General features: G+C 34.5%; 1 protein-coding gene and 2 long non-coding RNA genes across 4 annotated transcripts; 1 reads left to right on the top strand and 2 right to left on the bottom strand.

Moving 5' to 3' along the window:
* Positions 1-633: 633 nt before the first annotated feature.
* Selr (methionine sulfoxide reductase SelR) lies at positions 634-4,193 on the bottom strand. 2 transcript variants are annotated; one of them, XM_072001993.1, is made up of 3 exons: positions 3,956-4,193; positions 3,164-3,336; positions 634-1,418 (listed from the first exon to the last, which is right to left on the bottom strand). In XM_072001993.1, the coding sequence occupies exons 1-3, from the start codon at positions 4,075-4,077 to the stop codon at positions 1,264-1,266; spliced, it is 450 nt and encodes a 149-aa protein (XP_071858094.1). In that variant the 5' UTR covers positions 4,078-4,193; the 3' UTR covers positions 634-1,263. The 2 variants fall into 2 exon arrangements, with proteins under 2 accessions (XP_071858094.1, XP_071858093.1); XM_072001992.1 differs by having other exon boundaries at positions 634-1,454.
* A 1,678-nt stretch (positions 4,194-5,871) lies between these two features.
* On the bottom strand, positions 5,872-6,730 carry LOC139986563 (uncharacterized). Its single transcript, XR_011799676.1, has 2 exons — positions 6,458-6,730; positions 5,872-6,248 (listed from the first exon to the last, which is right to left on the bottom strand). It is a non-coding gene; the product is annotated as an uncharacterized lncRNA (long non-coding RNA).
* A 64-nt stretch (positions 6,731-6,794) lies between these two features.
* On the top strand, positions 6,795-8,469 carry LOC139986562 (uncharacterized). Its single transcript, XR_011799675.1, has 2 exons — positions 6,795-8,056; positions 8,130-8,469. It is a non-coding gene; the product is annotated as an uncharacterized lncRNA (long non-coding RNA).
* Positions 8,470-16,132: the final 7,663 nt, after the last annotated feature.

A 16,132-nucleotide genomic window follows, 5' to 3' on the forward strand; every position in this document is an offset into this window, starting at 1 on the left:
TGTATCCTCATAAGGAATGTATTATTGTCAGTTTAGAACTATGAAATAGGTTCCTATACACAAATCAAGTTAAGTATGTATATGCATGTTTTCAATACCTTTTTTATGATGTTTTTGAAAATGCTTCGAGATCTCAATTATAAAATAAATTAGGCCTACTGATACTGAAGCCGCTAGTTCATTTATACATGTCACAGTAAACGTTTTGGCTTCAAACTTTTAATAGAATTTCCCACTTCAACTGTACCTCTATTTGTATAAAATTGGCTTTTATTATCTAATGAAAATATTTGGTAAAATTCTGGTTTCTCAGGAAAACTAATACTTAACAGTGTCGAATTTAAAAATGAAAGAAAGCAGCAAATGAATAATGAATTATTGTAAAAATTATGCCTAGAATTTGCGTATATATTGTACTGTAACATCTTTTAGTTTGTTTTGAAACGTTAAAATATAAGGAAACATTTTATAACAAAACGTCCTAGTTCTTTGAATGAAATCATCCTTCCTTCTATTTTATAATATTGAACGATAAAGTATTTCTTCTATAGATACAGTAAGAGTAGAGTAAATTTATGAAATTCAAATGTAGTTAGATTTTCTTTTTGGATATAAAACACTGTGCACCACAAATAATTACAAAGTATAACAAACTTTTTATATTATTAGTATATATATTCAGACAAATAAATAGTACTTATTATTTACAAGTTCTGTTCATGAAATGCGTAATATGAAAAAATAATAGAATGTTTTTATAAGTTAGTTGATAAGTGTTTTACATTAATTTTTTATATTTTATACACACTAAATGTATTATTTTACAGTCATTTAGAGTGTATGTACAGAATCGAATTTATTCTAAGATTATAATAATGCAGATATTCACTATTATTCACTAGTATCCCATTAACAGCTTTGTCGCTATGGACGTACATCTGTGTATTATAATCTATGCTTTCTAATAAATGTTATTAATCTCAGAGTTTACACGCATAGACAAGACATATGTTCATAGCAACTATGGAATATGTATGCCAAGATTTAACATAAAAATATTTATTGTTTTTTAATAACATGATTGCTTTTGTCATTAAAGGAACTTTACAATTCCGAAGAGTAACAAAATAATAACAGCAAATTACAAAATATCAAATAGAGTCATATTTTATTAAGAAATATAAATTCTTTCTGTTGATAAGATAAGTTAGATATTTTAAACATTTTCAAAAATTTTATTAAAAACTTATGCCCTCCTTAGTTTTATGATGTCATCTTTTTCTCTTCTCCTGCTGAATGAAAGTTTATGGATGCCGAGTTGATGCAAAATCGCTTCCTCGTAGGTTTTGGCCCGTCATTAAACACATGTCCCAAATGTGCACCACACTTTGAACAGGTCACCTCGGTCCGCACCATATCTGGGTTTGCGATCAGCAGTAGTAGATTTCCACCAACTGTACGTCAATTGTCGACGCAGTTTTCGTGTGTCAATGGTGAAAGTGAAGTGGTGGTAGCGGAGCAATAGGAAGACAAAGGAAATAGAATAATAGAGTGTGATTAAACGCAGACCAACACCTTTGTTTGTTCACTCTAAATATTTTCCAGTTATAGCAGCACCAAAAACAGTAAACTAATATTAATAAAAGCTATAGACAGATAGTAACGAAAATTAAAATCAATTACCTAAATAAGTATTCATAAGAAATAGAAGTTTTAAGTAAAAATAAAGATATATCTGTGATTATTAATTATATCCTTACAATAATGCATAAAATAAGAAATAGCTACACATTCTAATCAATACCCATAATCTTGTTCCTTGCTTTACTCATCCGTCGAAGCTCTGTCCAAATTTCCCTTTGATATCTAATTGTCTTGATATTGTATGACAAAATTAAAAAATATATTAAAATAGTTCAGAGCAATATTTGCCTCTTTAGTCAAATATTTTTATGGTACTATTTGAAAGAAAGATTTTCATTTAATGAACATGACTTAAACATATTGTCAAACCTATTTTTATGAATAAATTACTACAATATTGTTATCTGTAAGTGGCATATAGAGTAACATTCAAATAACTAATCAAATATTATAGTCACAATTTCGTTAATATTGAGTGTTATGCATCATTATTTGCCAATGTATTTTTACATATAAGTAAGATTCAACGTAACTAGTACCAACAAACATATGAATTATTTAGTAATCAATATAACAAAAATTATAAAACGCGTACTCTCTTCTAATGCAAACTTAAACTTGTAATTTTATTATTTAATCTTCTTCATATAAGCAGAGTATTTAATAATTATAATAATTTTATTAAAATCTTAATGTTACATAAAGCAAAGCTATATGTAAAGAATTATTACATGATTAAATACAAAAAAAAAAAAAAAAGATTAATTCTTTTTTTTCATATATACAGAAATAAGATATAGAAAGGATTATTTTTAATGGATAATTATGACCTTAGTTTATAAAATAGGCGATGTAAGTCTAACACAAATCACACTCTAAGCATTAACATGCGAGGTAAAGGATACAAGGAATATTGCCTCCCAAGTATTATAATTTTAATATAAATAAATTATACAAATAGTTATATTATAAATGTGTACAAGTCATTTTGTTCTTATATATTAAAAACATGTATATATCTGTGACAAAAATTGAATTATGTTGATAAACTTATCAACGCATAAAGCATATAATATACTGTACCAATATACTTTACTAACTGATATTATAATACTTTGTGTACGTATGTCTGTACTACATGTAAAGTATTGCAAAGATTTGACTAAATAAAATGATAAATAAAATGATAAACAAATTATAGGAGACTAGGAGACAGTAGCAGAACTAAAAGTTTAGGAAAGGTTTTGTGATAGAGTAAATGTAAGAAAAAATGAAGAATGTACAAGAATGGTAAACAGATAAAACTTTAATGTTTGTGATATGATATGATATTGTGTTATATCTCAATCTGTCATACAAGTCAAATTTGATAATAAAGAGTTTATCTATGTACCATTTAAATAGATATATGTAATTAATGTAAAATGATACGCATGATGTATACTATGTTATTGTATTAAGAATCCGAGCATAATTCTAAAAGTGTTGTCAGTAAATCAAAATTCATATATCCACTTACCATGTGAAGTATCTTTGGTTAACTTGACTCGTCCCTGTTCTAATACTTCATTGAATGCAGGCCAACCACAACCACTATCGTACTTTGTGTCAGAAGAAAATAATTCTTGATCACAGATTATGCAGGTGTACGTGCCTTTCTCATAGAATTTATTATAGCAACCAGAAAAAGGCCTGTATGGAGGAACAAAGAACGATTAGAAGCATGAAGATGCATGTACACTAGGAAGTTAATTGTGAGGACCTATACTTTATTTTTAAACCACTCGGTCATGACGCAAAGTCAAGCCAATACATGCTCTTGAAAAAGTTATTTTAGTCTCACATCACCTAAAAGTAAACCAGTTTCGATCGTACGACAATATTTTTGGAAAATTGTATCATGCGACTGTTGCAATTTACTTAAACCCAAGTGACTAAAGGTTCAATAATGCGACATTGTTAGTTGATAATTATACATAACAAGAAATCGAATTCGCCGATTATAACATTAATCCTTGGGAAATTACAAGATGTATGAAAAGTATATTATTAATAGGTTACGTGTTGCAAGATTTAAAAGCATCGTTAGTCGACTTTGTATCAAAAAATTCAAAATTTCGTAAAATATTGTTTACATGTATAGACTCGTATGTAACGATATAGCGACGTACATTTATATTTTACACGAAACTTTACTACAGCTACAACTAATTTTCTAATGAAATCGAGAAATAACATAGACCGATATAAAGAACGACACGATTCAATTTTTAATTTCATAGCAAGTGAATTAAATTCCCGATATACGTACCTCTCTGTACCCTTTTCCTGCGTGACGTGCCACTGTAGCGGTGTCAAACGTTTTTTTAATTCTTCTTTATCGATTTCCACAGTCATTCTCCTAATTAACCTTCGAAACAAGTTAAGAAGCATGCAATAATAGCAACTTTAACAATAAAAAAAGAACGCAGTCTGGTTGCCTCAATTTCCTCAGAACTTCGCAACTATACACCGAGAGAACAGAAGCGGCACTGCTGCCTGCTCCTTTGAAGCATGGACGATCAGATTTCGTGACCTTGAGTTAACCAATCAGCTTCTCTGGCAAATAGATTTGATAATCATGCTTTCGCAGTAACACGTGGCTTTTATAAAGAAAAGCTATATGATGTGACTAAGCCGTACGATCTTATAGATTTTCACTGTTTAAATTATGCATACAAAAAATGTAAAAAATATGTACGCATTCAGTGTGCGCTATATATATATATATATATATATATAATATAAAAATTAATGAAATTTCAATTATTTACAATATACGAAATAAATTTCATACTTCACGTATAATATAAATGAAAATTATAATTTTCTATTAAAATTAACTATTGTAATACATTAATAATGAGAAATGCAATGCATATTTCATATTTGGAAAAAATACAAATCAGCCAGTTTTTATCCTTCACGCAGTTTGCGATCGATACTATAATGTTTTGGAAAGAACAGGAAACATTCATATTCAGAATTAAGTAACGTTATGAATTAATAGCGTTCAAGTGTTTGAACATATGCATTCACGAACAAAAGTGTTGGTACACTTTTTAAAACAGAATAACTTTTTTAAAATCAGGCCAAACGATTTGAATTTATTTAAAACAAATCAGGAGGATTAGTTTACTACATAATGTGCAGAGAAAGATTTTGAAAAAATTGCAGTTGATCGCAATCGCGAAAAAAACAGTAAAGGTTGCACTTCTTACAACTCCTTCATCTGAGCTTGTAATAGAAGTTTAAAAAGTACACTTCCTAAATTTATTAGTCATATACAGTCTTTACATGTATGTACTAACGTTGTACTAATGTACATATATACATTACTCAGTTTCGATTAGTTGTGCTCTCTTCTTGTTGTAGTCTATTTTATTTATTATTCGTTTTATTCACTATTTTATTATTTCAACTATTTATTTCAACGACGTGATATTCTGACATACGTACTGACAAGGCATATGATATCTAATAACTTAATCGTAATTAAATTAAAAAAAAAAAAAAAAAAAAATGAAGAACAAATGTCATGGTCGTTATTCAAAAACGATAAAAATTATAATCTGCGAATGCTTTAAAGTAAGAACCAATATTGGATTCGTTGTAATATTTAATAACCTTTGTCAATAAACGCAACAAAAACAAAAATTAGTAATACGTTGACCAACGGAACGCTTTCTCTGTCTTCATTGAACCATCGGATCCAACTTAAAATCTAATTTTATCAAAGATATTACTCTCTTTCCATTTTTTCGCTTTAATTATTTAGTTGCTTACTTCTCCTTTGGAACTTTTTCTTTTCGCTTTTCGTTTGAAGTACATACATATATGTAGCATGCCACTGGTACTTTGACCGTGAGACATGCACGAACCTGGATGGAAGTGAATACTGGAAAGGAAAACTTCTATAACAATTGCAGGAAAAGAATTTACTACTCTTGGTAATCGTACGGATGTCATCCCCATCATAGGGATGGGAAGGTGGGGATGAAATTATAGGTAGGCAATCATGTGAAATCTACATAACGCGCCGGTAAGTTCCAGGGCCAGCCGCGGTCGAATAGTGTAACACGATCCAGTGTCAGATATCGCTCAGGTGATGTATGTATGTATGTCGGTACTAATCGAAGAGTGAAATTTTCTTATCTTTGGCTTTTTTTCAATTGAACTATGTCAGCGTATTTGTAAGAACTTTTTAATTAAAATGAGACCAAACACGGTATAACTTGAATTTTATATTTACTTACTGATATGTATTTAATTATTATTTATGAAGTAAGCGAATATGTTCGCAAATTATAGCAACCAGAAACGCGTAAAAAACATGTTGATAAAGGTTCTATTCATTACAAATGAAAAATAAAAAAATTTGATATTTTAGTTAAAGATCTCAGCTTATAGCGTACCTTCCTACTATTTCATATGGAAGCCAAACGTTTCGTCTCTTAGTCCCTCTTCCTTTTTCACTCGCATTATCTTTTTCTACGTTCGATACGTCTAACATCCATCGGCAGTCTCTACAGGAATAGAGAAGAATCTTGAAGAGAAACTTGAATCTAGAAACAGTAAATAAGCATACAAGCGAATAGGCAAGATTCAATGTACTAAGAGGAACAGTTTTTTTTTTTTTTTTATAAACATCTCAAAAGCAATAATTAGACCACCGATGAAGTTATCAGCAAAAATTTACTCAGAATCAAGCACTTAACAACATACGTGAGAATCAACGTCATCGGCGTTGATGTTCCTTAATATAAATAATTACCAAAATCCGATCACAACTACGTATGCAAGATTGTAAGAAACATCTGTTATAATTCAATGAGAAACGAATATCATCAGTGTATTGGATTTGTGTTTCGAGATAAGCTTTTTCAATCCGGCGACCGACGATCCTTGACAATAAGATAATAACAAATTAATTATAAATATAGTAAACGATTGAATAATCGATATTTGTATATTGAGTTTGTAAGAAAGTTACTTACACTTAGATTTCAATGACCTTTGGATACGTTGGATATTTCGAATATAGGACATTTTGCAATCGTAGCTTAGCCCTAGTCCGCGAGATTTTCGCAAAAATGTCGATCTATCGATACCTACTACAGTGTATTCTGTCTGTATATGTTGTACGTTCATGTGACGTGCAGCGCACGTGTTAATACGCGTCGGTCGCCTTACTGCTGCGGAAATGTAAGACACTGCGTTGTCTTTCTTTGTTTTTCATACGATAAGCTTTGGAAGATTAAAGTTGCAATATTTTTTAAGTCAATTGTTTCTCGGCCCCAATATCTTCATACATTCTTCGTAGAGAATAAAAACATGTATCTAGCGGTGTACAAAAAATATAGAATACCATTAGGAAAAGCTATACGTTGGCATTGAAATCTCTTTAGATAAGAACGTAGAAAGAACTGGAAATATCTTATTAATTTTCTCCCGTCAAGTGTCAAGCAACTTTTATGCGAAAACATTCTTTTCGCATTTCTGATACTTGGAGATATGTTCATGCGTGGACATTTAAAACGGACATACTGTATTTGTGAAATCGGAAATGGAGGATCGCACTGGGTGCTTAACGTTAATTTATGTCAATACATAAATGTATGCTATAAAACAATAAATGTGTATTTATTAATAATGAAAAATGTATTACGAAAATGATTCATTTGCCTACTACAATAATAGTAATAAGAGTAATATAATGGCCTTATTTAAATAAATAAATGTATATGCGCGCTTTAAATTGTCGAAGTTGCGCAGTATGTGTTGAATTTCCGCTGCCTTTTTGCCGTCAGATTATGCTACGCAGAGTCTGTTACGTTCTGCTGCCAATCTACACGCAAATGGTTATCAGTGTAGTTTTATTAGGCTAGTGTTTTAACGGAGAGTGTAATGACGAATACACAAGATATGTGACATAGTTTATACATAATAATTTTATAATTTTATATTCGCTACTTTGTACCAAAGGGAACGGAAAATGAAGAAACAGGATATAACTAGAAGGAAAAAAACGGATAATGAGTGGAGTTAGACTAAGTAAGACGATTCTAAAACTATATAGAAGACAAAGAAATAAGACTAATAACGTCGACGCGATAACGTAACAAAGGCAACAAGATTGATTGGGTCTTTTATACGGGTTAAATTTATTCGAAAGTACTAGAATAATTTATTGGACGGAGTGATTGATCTGAACTCTATGTAGTTCATGACCGGACATCTTGTCCGCAGTGACTCGGCTATCTGACGAGCACATGTTCCATAGTTGTAGACGGACGTCACGTGGTCGAAGCTGTGTAAGATATTTTTGTATCCGAAAGTTCCCAACATAACAGTATATTGATCGAAAATTCAGGTAAATATAACGCTAAAGGTAATTCTAGTTGTCATATATACGGTTATAGGCTATACCGATTTGTTTTCCTTAGTATAAATTGCCGGCGATGATGGATGTGGTGCAGCACAGGAGAAATGAACTGTGACGAATAACGACAAGCAGCAGCAAGAGGCTGAAATAAAGAACAGGAAGAAGAAGCGCGTGAATATGTCAAATATGTAAAAACATTGTTGTAGGTTAGACGCGTGAAATTTGAAACAAGGAACAACAAAAGAACGAAAAGAGAGAAGAAATTGAGGTTTGTTTGCGAAATGGGAATAGAATAGATAATAGGTGATACGTAAGGCAATATAATTTTGTGGATAGTAGAAGAATGGATTTGCTTGAATTCTAGGAGACTAAAGAATAAATAAAGATACATTTAGAAGATATATGTGTGCGTTGTTCATTTGTCCATTGACCATAAATTGCGAAATTAGGCTTGAGAAATATAGATAACTGATAGAATAGTTTTGAAAGGTTAAGAATATGGTTGCGCTAAGAAAGATGTACTTGTGAAGCTGTACAATGGAATTGGGCAATGGAATAGAATACCATTATGAAAGGTAGTAATTATGATCTGGAAATATATTAGTAAAGAAGAACACGGTTGGAATCTTCTAATTACACGGATGGATTAATTATGTGGAAAGTGATTAACGTTAAATGAACTTTATTTAAAGCAATGAAACTTATTAGTAATAATATAGAATGATATTATTAAAGCTAGTAATTATATAGAATTATATAGAATTACTAGCTTTAATAATACCATTCTATGGTGAGTTATAAGGGTGGATGAGAATTGACGCATTACGGACAAAGACAGGGAAGAGAAATGTATCCGTTGGAAGAAGGTTGAGCGGGAGGGGATAGAAAAAGGAAATTATTGAAAAGCTTAATGTTATTTGAGAAAGAAAAGTTGGAGCCAAAGAAATATGAAATGTAATTTATTAAATGGAAAATGGCTGGTGAATGGAAATAACGGTGTAGAATAATAGGATGTATCTAAAATATTTTTTTGATGAAAAGATAGAAGGAAAAAAGAACTCTGATCGCGGAAAAAATGGATTAAGCATAAATGTATGTTGAAGACCAATAGATTAGAATACATTACAAACCTGACACAACGCGACCCACGTTATCGGTACGAAATCAGATGACTGAATGACTCCCCGTCCTTAGTTTCGTTACGCAACTTACAAAGTGGTGTGGGGTCGCACGAGCCGCTGGCACAAGCAGGTACGAAAAGGTAAACGATGTACACAAAAACAAACGTATACATCTGCAAAAACATTCATCTTCCACGCAACGCGTCCATGATTCTTTCCAAATTCAAAACAAAGCATACACACGCAATACCTAATATCCCACATAATGATTACATCGGTCTTTATAAACATCGTACAATTTGTCTAGCTTAGAACGAGAGAAAGAAAATGAAGTTACTGACACTGTATATACAGTTTCGGGTCTTGCAAAAGGGACATACGACTTGTTGTACTAAACTGTTTAACGTTCTATTTTCGCGACAATAAACTTTTGACAATATCGAAAAATTATAAACTCCGAGATGTCTGAATTAAATTTCCCTTAAAAGTAGGGAGAAGCGAAAGAAAAACAGCAATCCATCAGAGAATAAATTCAAAATTGCGGCGCGTACGAACGAGTTCGCGATCTTTCGAAAGAATCAATGGACTCACATGACGCGCGCCTGTACACAAATTAATAGATAAGGGTAAAAAAGGAAAAAAAAAATAATAGAAAGGAGAATAGATCTTTGTATTTTGTTCCAAGTCAGATAAGTAACATTGTACAGAATAGGCTCACGATGGACTTGACATAGTCCAGACATATCCCACGGTTACCCACGGTGTCCCACGTTGCAATCCAGTCTAGATCATCCAAAATTCTATCCGTGACTTTTGGTGATCTAAACGGGACTGTATTAGCGTAGTTCTTGGCTTGGTATCATTTTCCAAACATTAATCAACTGATTAATTTTCAGAAAACGATGCCAATTACTAGGTCTCACCACGAGGAGGTGAGTACGCACGAGACCCGCCCATGGATTATTTAACATTACACATCGATCTTGACATTCGATCTATTGACAGAATGTCGAGTTCCAACTCTACTTGACCATGGGCCTGCGTAAAGAAATAGTTGTTTCGTAGCCTAACTGCGAAACACATATCTCCAACGCAGCGCTTACATGAATCTTTACAAACGTAGAACAAAGCATACATAACGCAATATCTATCTCCCACACAACGATTACATCGATCAGTACAAATATCGTACAATAATTCGCATCTCTACTGGCAGCATTCGGTATCAAAGACACATTTATCTAACTTGGAACGAAAGAAAGAAAATAAAGCTACTGTCACTGTATATACCATTTCGTGTCTTGCAGAAGGGACATACGAGTCGCTGTACTAAACTGTTTAACGTTCTACTATTGCGACACTATAAGATATTGACGATATTCAAAAGTTATAAACTTTAACGTGATCTCAATAAGCTTCCTGCAAAAATGGGAAAACAAGAAGCCCGATCAATCAGACGATAAAAGAAAAAATCGCGGCGCGCCCAAAACGAACGAGACCGCGATCTCTCGAAAGAACTAACAAACCTACGCGACGTACCCTCGTACACGAGATAACCCCAAGGTTCAACGGAAAGCCCAAGAATTGACTGTAACTCGATTTCCGTTTCGCCGCTCGAAACATACACGAGTCGCGGTCGATGGCGCCGACCGATGATGCCAATGATCCACTGGTGATCCAGCCGTGGATCCAGCACACAGGCCGACAACATAACACACTCCAACTGAACAAGTTGAACCTGGGGAGGGACCGCTGAACAGGATTACGAAGGCAAGGCCCCAACTGAACAGTGGGGTCCACCCACGCGAGGCCGAACAGGATTACGGAGAACGTGAAATTGCAGGTCCCTAACCGAGTACCAAAGTACCAATCGGACAGGAGTGATGGCAGATCCACGACTGAATCCCCAACAGATTCGAAAGCATCACCGACGCGACGACAACTCCTGTGATCCGATGCATACGTCGAGCAGTCATCGAGCAGTCAACAAGACAGAGGTGTCAGTGGGACGACTTACGTATCCAAAGAGTTATCTAGTGCGCGTTGACCAGCATGCACCTGGAACAAGCGCGAGCGAGTACGCCACGCAACAGTTTGAAAGAACTGAGTGATCGCAAACCAATAAATCGCGAATACAATACCTCCAGTGTGGTAAGCGAGGGGAGGGAGACGAGACTTTTTTTTCGTTCCAAGATGGCTAAGTATCATTGTACAGAATGAGCTCACAATGCACTTAACGTAGGTATCTAGCTTACGATTAATTAAGGCTAAAACGCACGCATCCCACGGTGTCCAACGGTATCCAACGATGTCCCACGGTGTCCCACGGTGTCCAACGCTGTCCAACAATGTCCAACGGCGTCCCACGGTGTTCAACGGAGTCCAACGCTGTTCAACGGCGTCCCACGGTGTCCAACGGAGTCCAACGGAGTCCAACGGTGTCCTACGGTGCAGTTTAGTGTAGATCATCCAAAATTCTCTTCGTGGCTTTTCATCATCCAAACTGGACTATATTAGCGTGGTTCTTAGCTTGGTATCGAATTATTGTATAATGTTTTTGGGTGAGATGGTCGCCAGATGCCGACGCATCATTCGCAGTTTATGTTCAGATAGCCTGAGAAACCGTTACAGATCTTAGGATCTGGTTAACTAAAGTCCTTTAGATTGGAAAACAGTCTTTATTATATCAGCCAGTATATCTGTCACCTATTGCGGCAAGATACGTGAGATCTGCTTTCCTCACGTACGACGTTTCCCGCTAGGAGCTCTCTCTCGAGAGCGGCTAGCATCCTTTTCTAACCACCAACATGGAGATTAACCAATTAACAGCAACGTCTATTTCCCTCACCCTCCGAGCGGAGGTTTCCTTTGACGAATCCTATGACCTCGTGCCCTTAGGCACATCCCACCATAGTTTTCCTCTGCAGCGTCGTCCCGACGGAGAGGCATTCTTTTTCTTACAGTTGCACTAGTTAGATACCTATTGTGTTTGTACGATCAGTGAATACTCTACGTCTTAGTAAAGAGTTAATCAAGCGATCCTTGCATCACAAGGAGTAAGTCGAGTTCGATTTAGAAGTAAAGTAGATCAGTTATCCCGTGGGCTGTGGATTCGCTATACCGACCCCGCGATCATTGTCATTATCGTTCGAGTATCGACACCGATAGTTTATCTTGTATTTGCGACAATAAAAGATATCATCGTTTGTACACCGAAGATGAGCGACCCTGGCGCAGATTCTTTACACGCCCCAAATCCAATTGTTAAACCCAACCCGACATATATATATATATTATATATTCGTAATAAAGTTTTGTATTTTAGTAATTATGGTAACGTTAACGTTGACAAAGGAATATGTCTTATAGCAGTATTTTCAGTAATAAACGTAGTAATAAGGGGTGCATTAATAAGGGGCGCTGAAAAAGAAACAAAGCAGTAGCCAGAAGGGCTACTAAAATTCACGCCGAGAGTGGAACTGAATATTCTTGTTCCGCAATGCTAATTTACTACTAATATTTATGAAGCAGAAAATTCTCAAAATCAAACGCGACGAGAGCTTCATTATATCTGCAATATCAATTAATCTACTATTAAAAAAAAAAAAAAAAAAAAAGAAAGAAAAGTGAAAATTCCTGAAATTTGAGACGCAACGCTAATAAGTATAAATCTACGCACTCGTATTTAAGCAATAGGCAACACTAATAGCGAGAGATCGCAGTGCAACCATTTAGGAGGTTGCCGATGAACGACCACACTTGCACAGCTCTTGCAGCTGTATCGTGTGATCCAGGAACTGTGTCCGACAAATGCAGTCGGAGGGTTTGGGCAGTTTGTGAACGCAACTCTACTTGACAAAACGCGATCATTCGTTGTCGCAACGCTAAAGGGAAAAATAAGTAGAACTTGCGATGGAACAACATCGCAACGCTAACTCTTAAAGTGAATTTAGTGAAAATTATTATTTACTATATGAAAAAGCTACTTTAAATATTCTGGTATTGCTACTTGCAATATTATAAAATTAATTGAAAACTAACATTTTTATAATTTAATTTTAAACAATAGTGTTACGCCGTATGAAGCGGCCAACAAGTCAGCCCTTGTTACCTGACTGTCAACGGCCCTCACACCGTTATTCTGACCTTCTACAGACCTAAGGACTCTAACGATATACTCTAACGATAGTTTAATGGCTAACGTATATGGATGGGTCAATCGGTCTGCACTAAAATTACGGGACGTAGAGTCCCAAAAAGTACTTTACGTTTACAGCGGGCTATTCACCACGACCTGGAATTTATTACGTGCCAATCACGGATAAAGCGGGTATCTGTCATACGGAAAGAGCGGATGTGTATACAAAGGAAAAAGGGACTTCATCCCAAAAAACAATATCGTCAACTACCTAAGACGGTAGAAAGTCTCCTATTCCTGTGATGGCGAAAGAACGAACAGTGAGTCGAGTCTAGGCCAGTCTGTGCCAAACATCTCCCGGGTTCCTTTGGCTCTTCAAGCTCTCGCGACAGTCAAGTCAACTGTTCAATCGGGCAATCATATTGACTCTACGTTCTTAGTAATCAAATTCACCGACTTCGCTTGTGTGTGAGAGTGTGTATCAGTGTAAAATTGAAATAAATATATACATTAATAAAACTGTAGACTACAGTTTTATTCCATTAGAACTACCCCTATTATCCCAAAAGAAATACGGGGATCGACCTGCTCGTGGTGTCGATTGATACAATCGTAACGGGAATTTACGACTCCCGTTGACGCGCCTCCTCGCGAACGCGTCTCCCCGCGACTGACCGAAAATACAAATAGAAAACAGGATAAATTGTGATACTTATAGTTCTATAAGAAATTCTAAAAATTCATAATAAAAATTGGAAAAAATGATCGCGGTATCGTAATTCGCAATTCTAAAGCAAACGCGATTATCATTTTATCGCAACTCTAATTCAAACCGTAATCATTCTCCCGCGACATTAATAAGAAAAATCGCGATTTGCCCAATGTGACGATGGCCCGATATGTACATCGGCCAAAAGAACAAAAACTACTACTAGTACTAAAAATATTAAAAGCGAGCATAGTGACAAAGTAGTAGCAATAATGACTTCCCATGATCTGGATGACCCAGAGGATGGGAAGCCATTAGTAGTTGCCCTCATGAGTGGCAGTTTGCCGGGCCTCTTCGGCTTCCAGCCTCTTCTTTCTTCGGGCGCAATGCCCGCTGAAACTTAAATCTAAGCTCGAGACTTTTAAATCGCAAACAAATAAACAAAAAGAAAAAAAAAATCGACGGTGAAACTGGCAAATTCAAATCAATTTCCAGAAACAGGTTGGTCACACGAAAATGTGCCTACCCGACCAGAGACTGTGCCAACCTGCCCGGCCCTACCTACTTATAATTAACAGACACACCAGAAAGTATACTACCTATCCTACCTAGCCCTATATTTAAAAAATGGCAAAACAGGCACATCAACACACTCGCTCCACGGTTCTCACACAAACGCACGGGCGCAAAGGTCCTACACTAGAAAGGACGTCCCGGGACACCTCCGACACCCGAGTTTGGCATACAACATGCACAGTCTAATGTTACGTACCATTTTCCTGAAATCGACTAACGAAGGCTAGCGATCATTGCGTACAACGCGATAAAAGTTAATCTCAATTTTAATTACAAATATTTATAATTCAGAGAGTGTGTTTATTTTTCAAAGAAATGATAGTAGATGTTACGAAACATGGTATCATTTATTATAATTTAACAATAAAATTAATGACACTAATATCTCTGATTTCGATAACGAATCTTTGTTTTTACGGGTTGCGATTGAAATGATATTTGTTTGAATTTATTTTTTATTATTTAGATTTATAGTAAATGGAATAAATACTAAACGACGCAATTTCACGGCCTAACCACACACACTATGTGGAAAGTACGTCGTGCATGACACGCTAACTCATTGTCAGTCGCTTACAAATTATTATAAAATCAATGGTCACCGTACTCATTGCCTTTCTCTCACCCAAGTAGCACTTGAGCACGTGGGTGAGATCCTGGCATTGAATACGGAAGAGGTTAAACCTGAAAATCTTACCTAAAAAAACGTATTAGTGCATCTAATTTGTACCTAACGGACTAATCTTTCTTCATTTTGCATTTTCGAACTTTATCTCTATTACTATCATTGCATAGTCTAGGTTATTAATTTTATAATTTACCGAAATACTAATATTGAATTTATTTATAGAAAACAGCATAAATAAGATCAATGCAATATAATGATTCATTCAAATAATTGACTCTATGAACTATTGAAATTCCATTACTAAAGAGACAAATTAACAATGAATAAGAAATTTATTTAATGATTGACTTAAAGTTAGATATTATTTCAAACAACCTCAGGCAATCCTTTCGTCAAAGCACATTTTCGAAAGCATAAAAGTAACGTTCAAAACTTATTGCATTGATTCCAAAATTTGCCTATCGCGAAATTTCTTCTTGCACATAAAATTCCATGCATATTTGTTCGGCAGGACTGAACTTTACTATCCCTATATGTATGTTTTAAGTTAATACTCAAATTAAAAAATGAATGGCAAACAATTAAATCCATCGTAATAGTGCCATCAGAGAATAAAAGGTGAAATAAAAAATGACTTATTATCGTTATTATTAAATATGTAATAATTGCAATTTTTAATGCAACGAAGTCGGAGGGCATCCGATTTCATCACTACGAAATATTTAATTAAAACATTGCAACTCTCTGTACATATACATTTTTAATACATTCCAACTTTGAAAGTGATTATAGTAAACATACATGTATATATCTTTAATCACAAATATTCAAATTAATTATTAATATAATATCGTTTTTATCAGTTAATACCATTATTAATATTGTTAATATA

Source organism: Bombus fervidus, chromosome 4 (genome assembly GCF_041682495.2).
Source record: "Bombus fervidus isolate BK054 chromosome 4, iyBomFerv1, whole genome shotgun sequence".
Classification (NCBI taxonomy): domain Eukaryota; kingdom Metazoa; phylum Arthropoda; class Insecta; order Hymenoptera; family Apidae; genus Bombus; species Bombus fervidus.

What these genes read in the sequence shown, in the direction of transcription:
- Selr (XM_072001992.1), bottom strand. Translation starts at nt 4,077, where the DNA reads ATGCTTCTTAACTTGTTTCGAAGGTTAATTAGGAGAATGACTGTGGAA. An exon ending in CAGGAAAAGGGTACAGAGAG is followed by an intron (nt 3,337 to 3,955) that starts GTACGTATATCG and finishes TCCTCCATACAG; the next exon opens with GCCTTTTTCTGGTTGCTATA. An exon ending in AACCAAAGATACTTCACATG is followed by an intron (nt 1,455 to 3,163) that starts GTAAGTGGATAT and finishes ATTGACGTACAG; the next exon opens with TTGGTGGAAATCTACTACTG.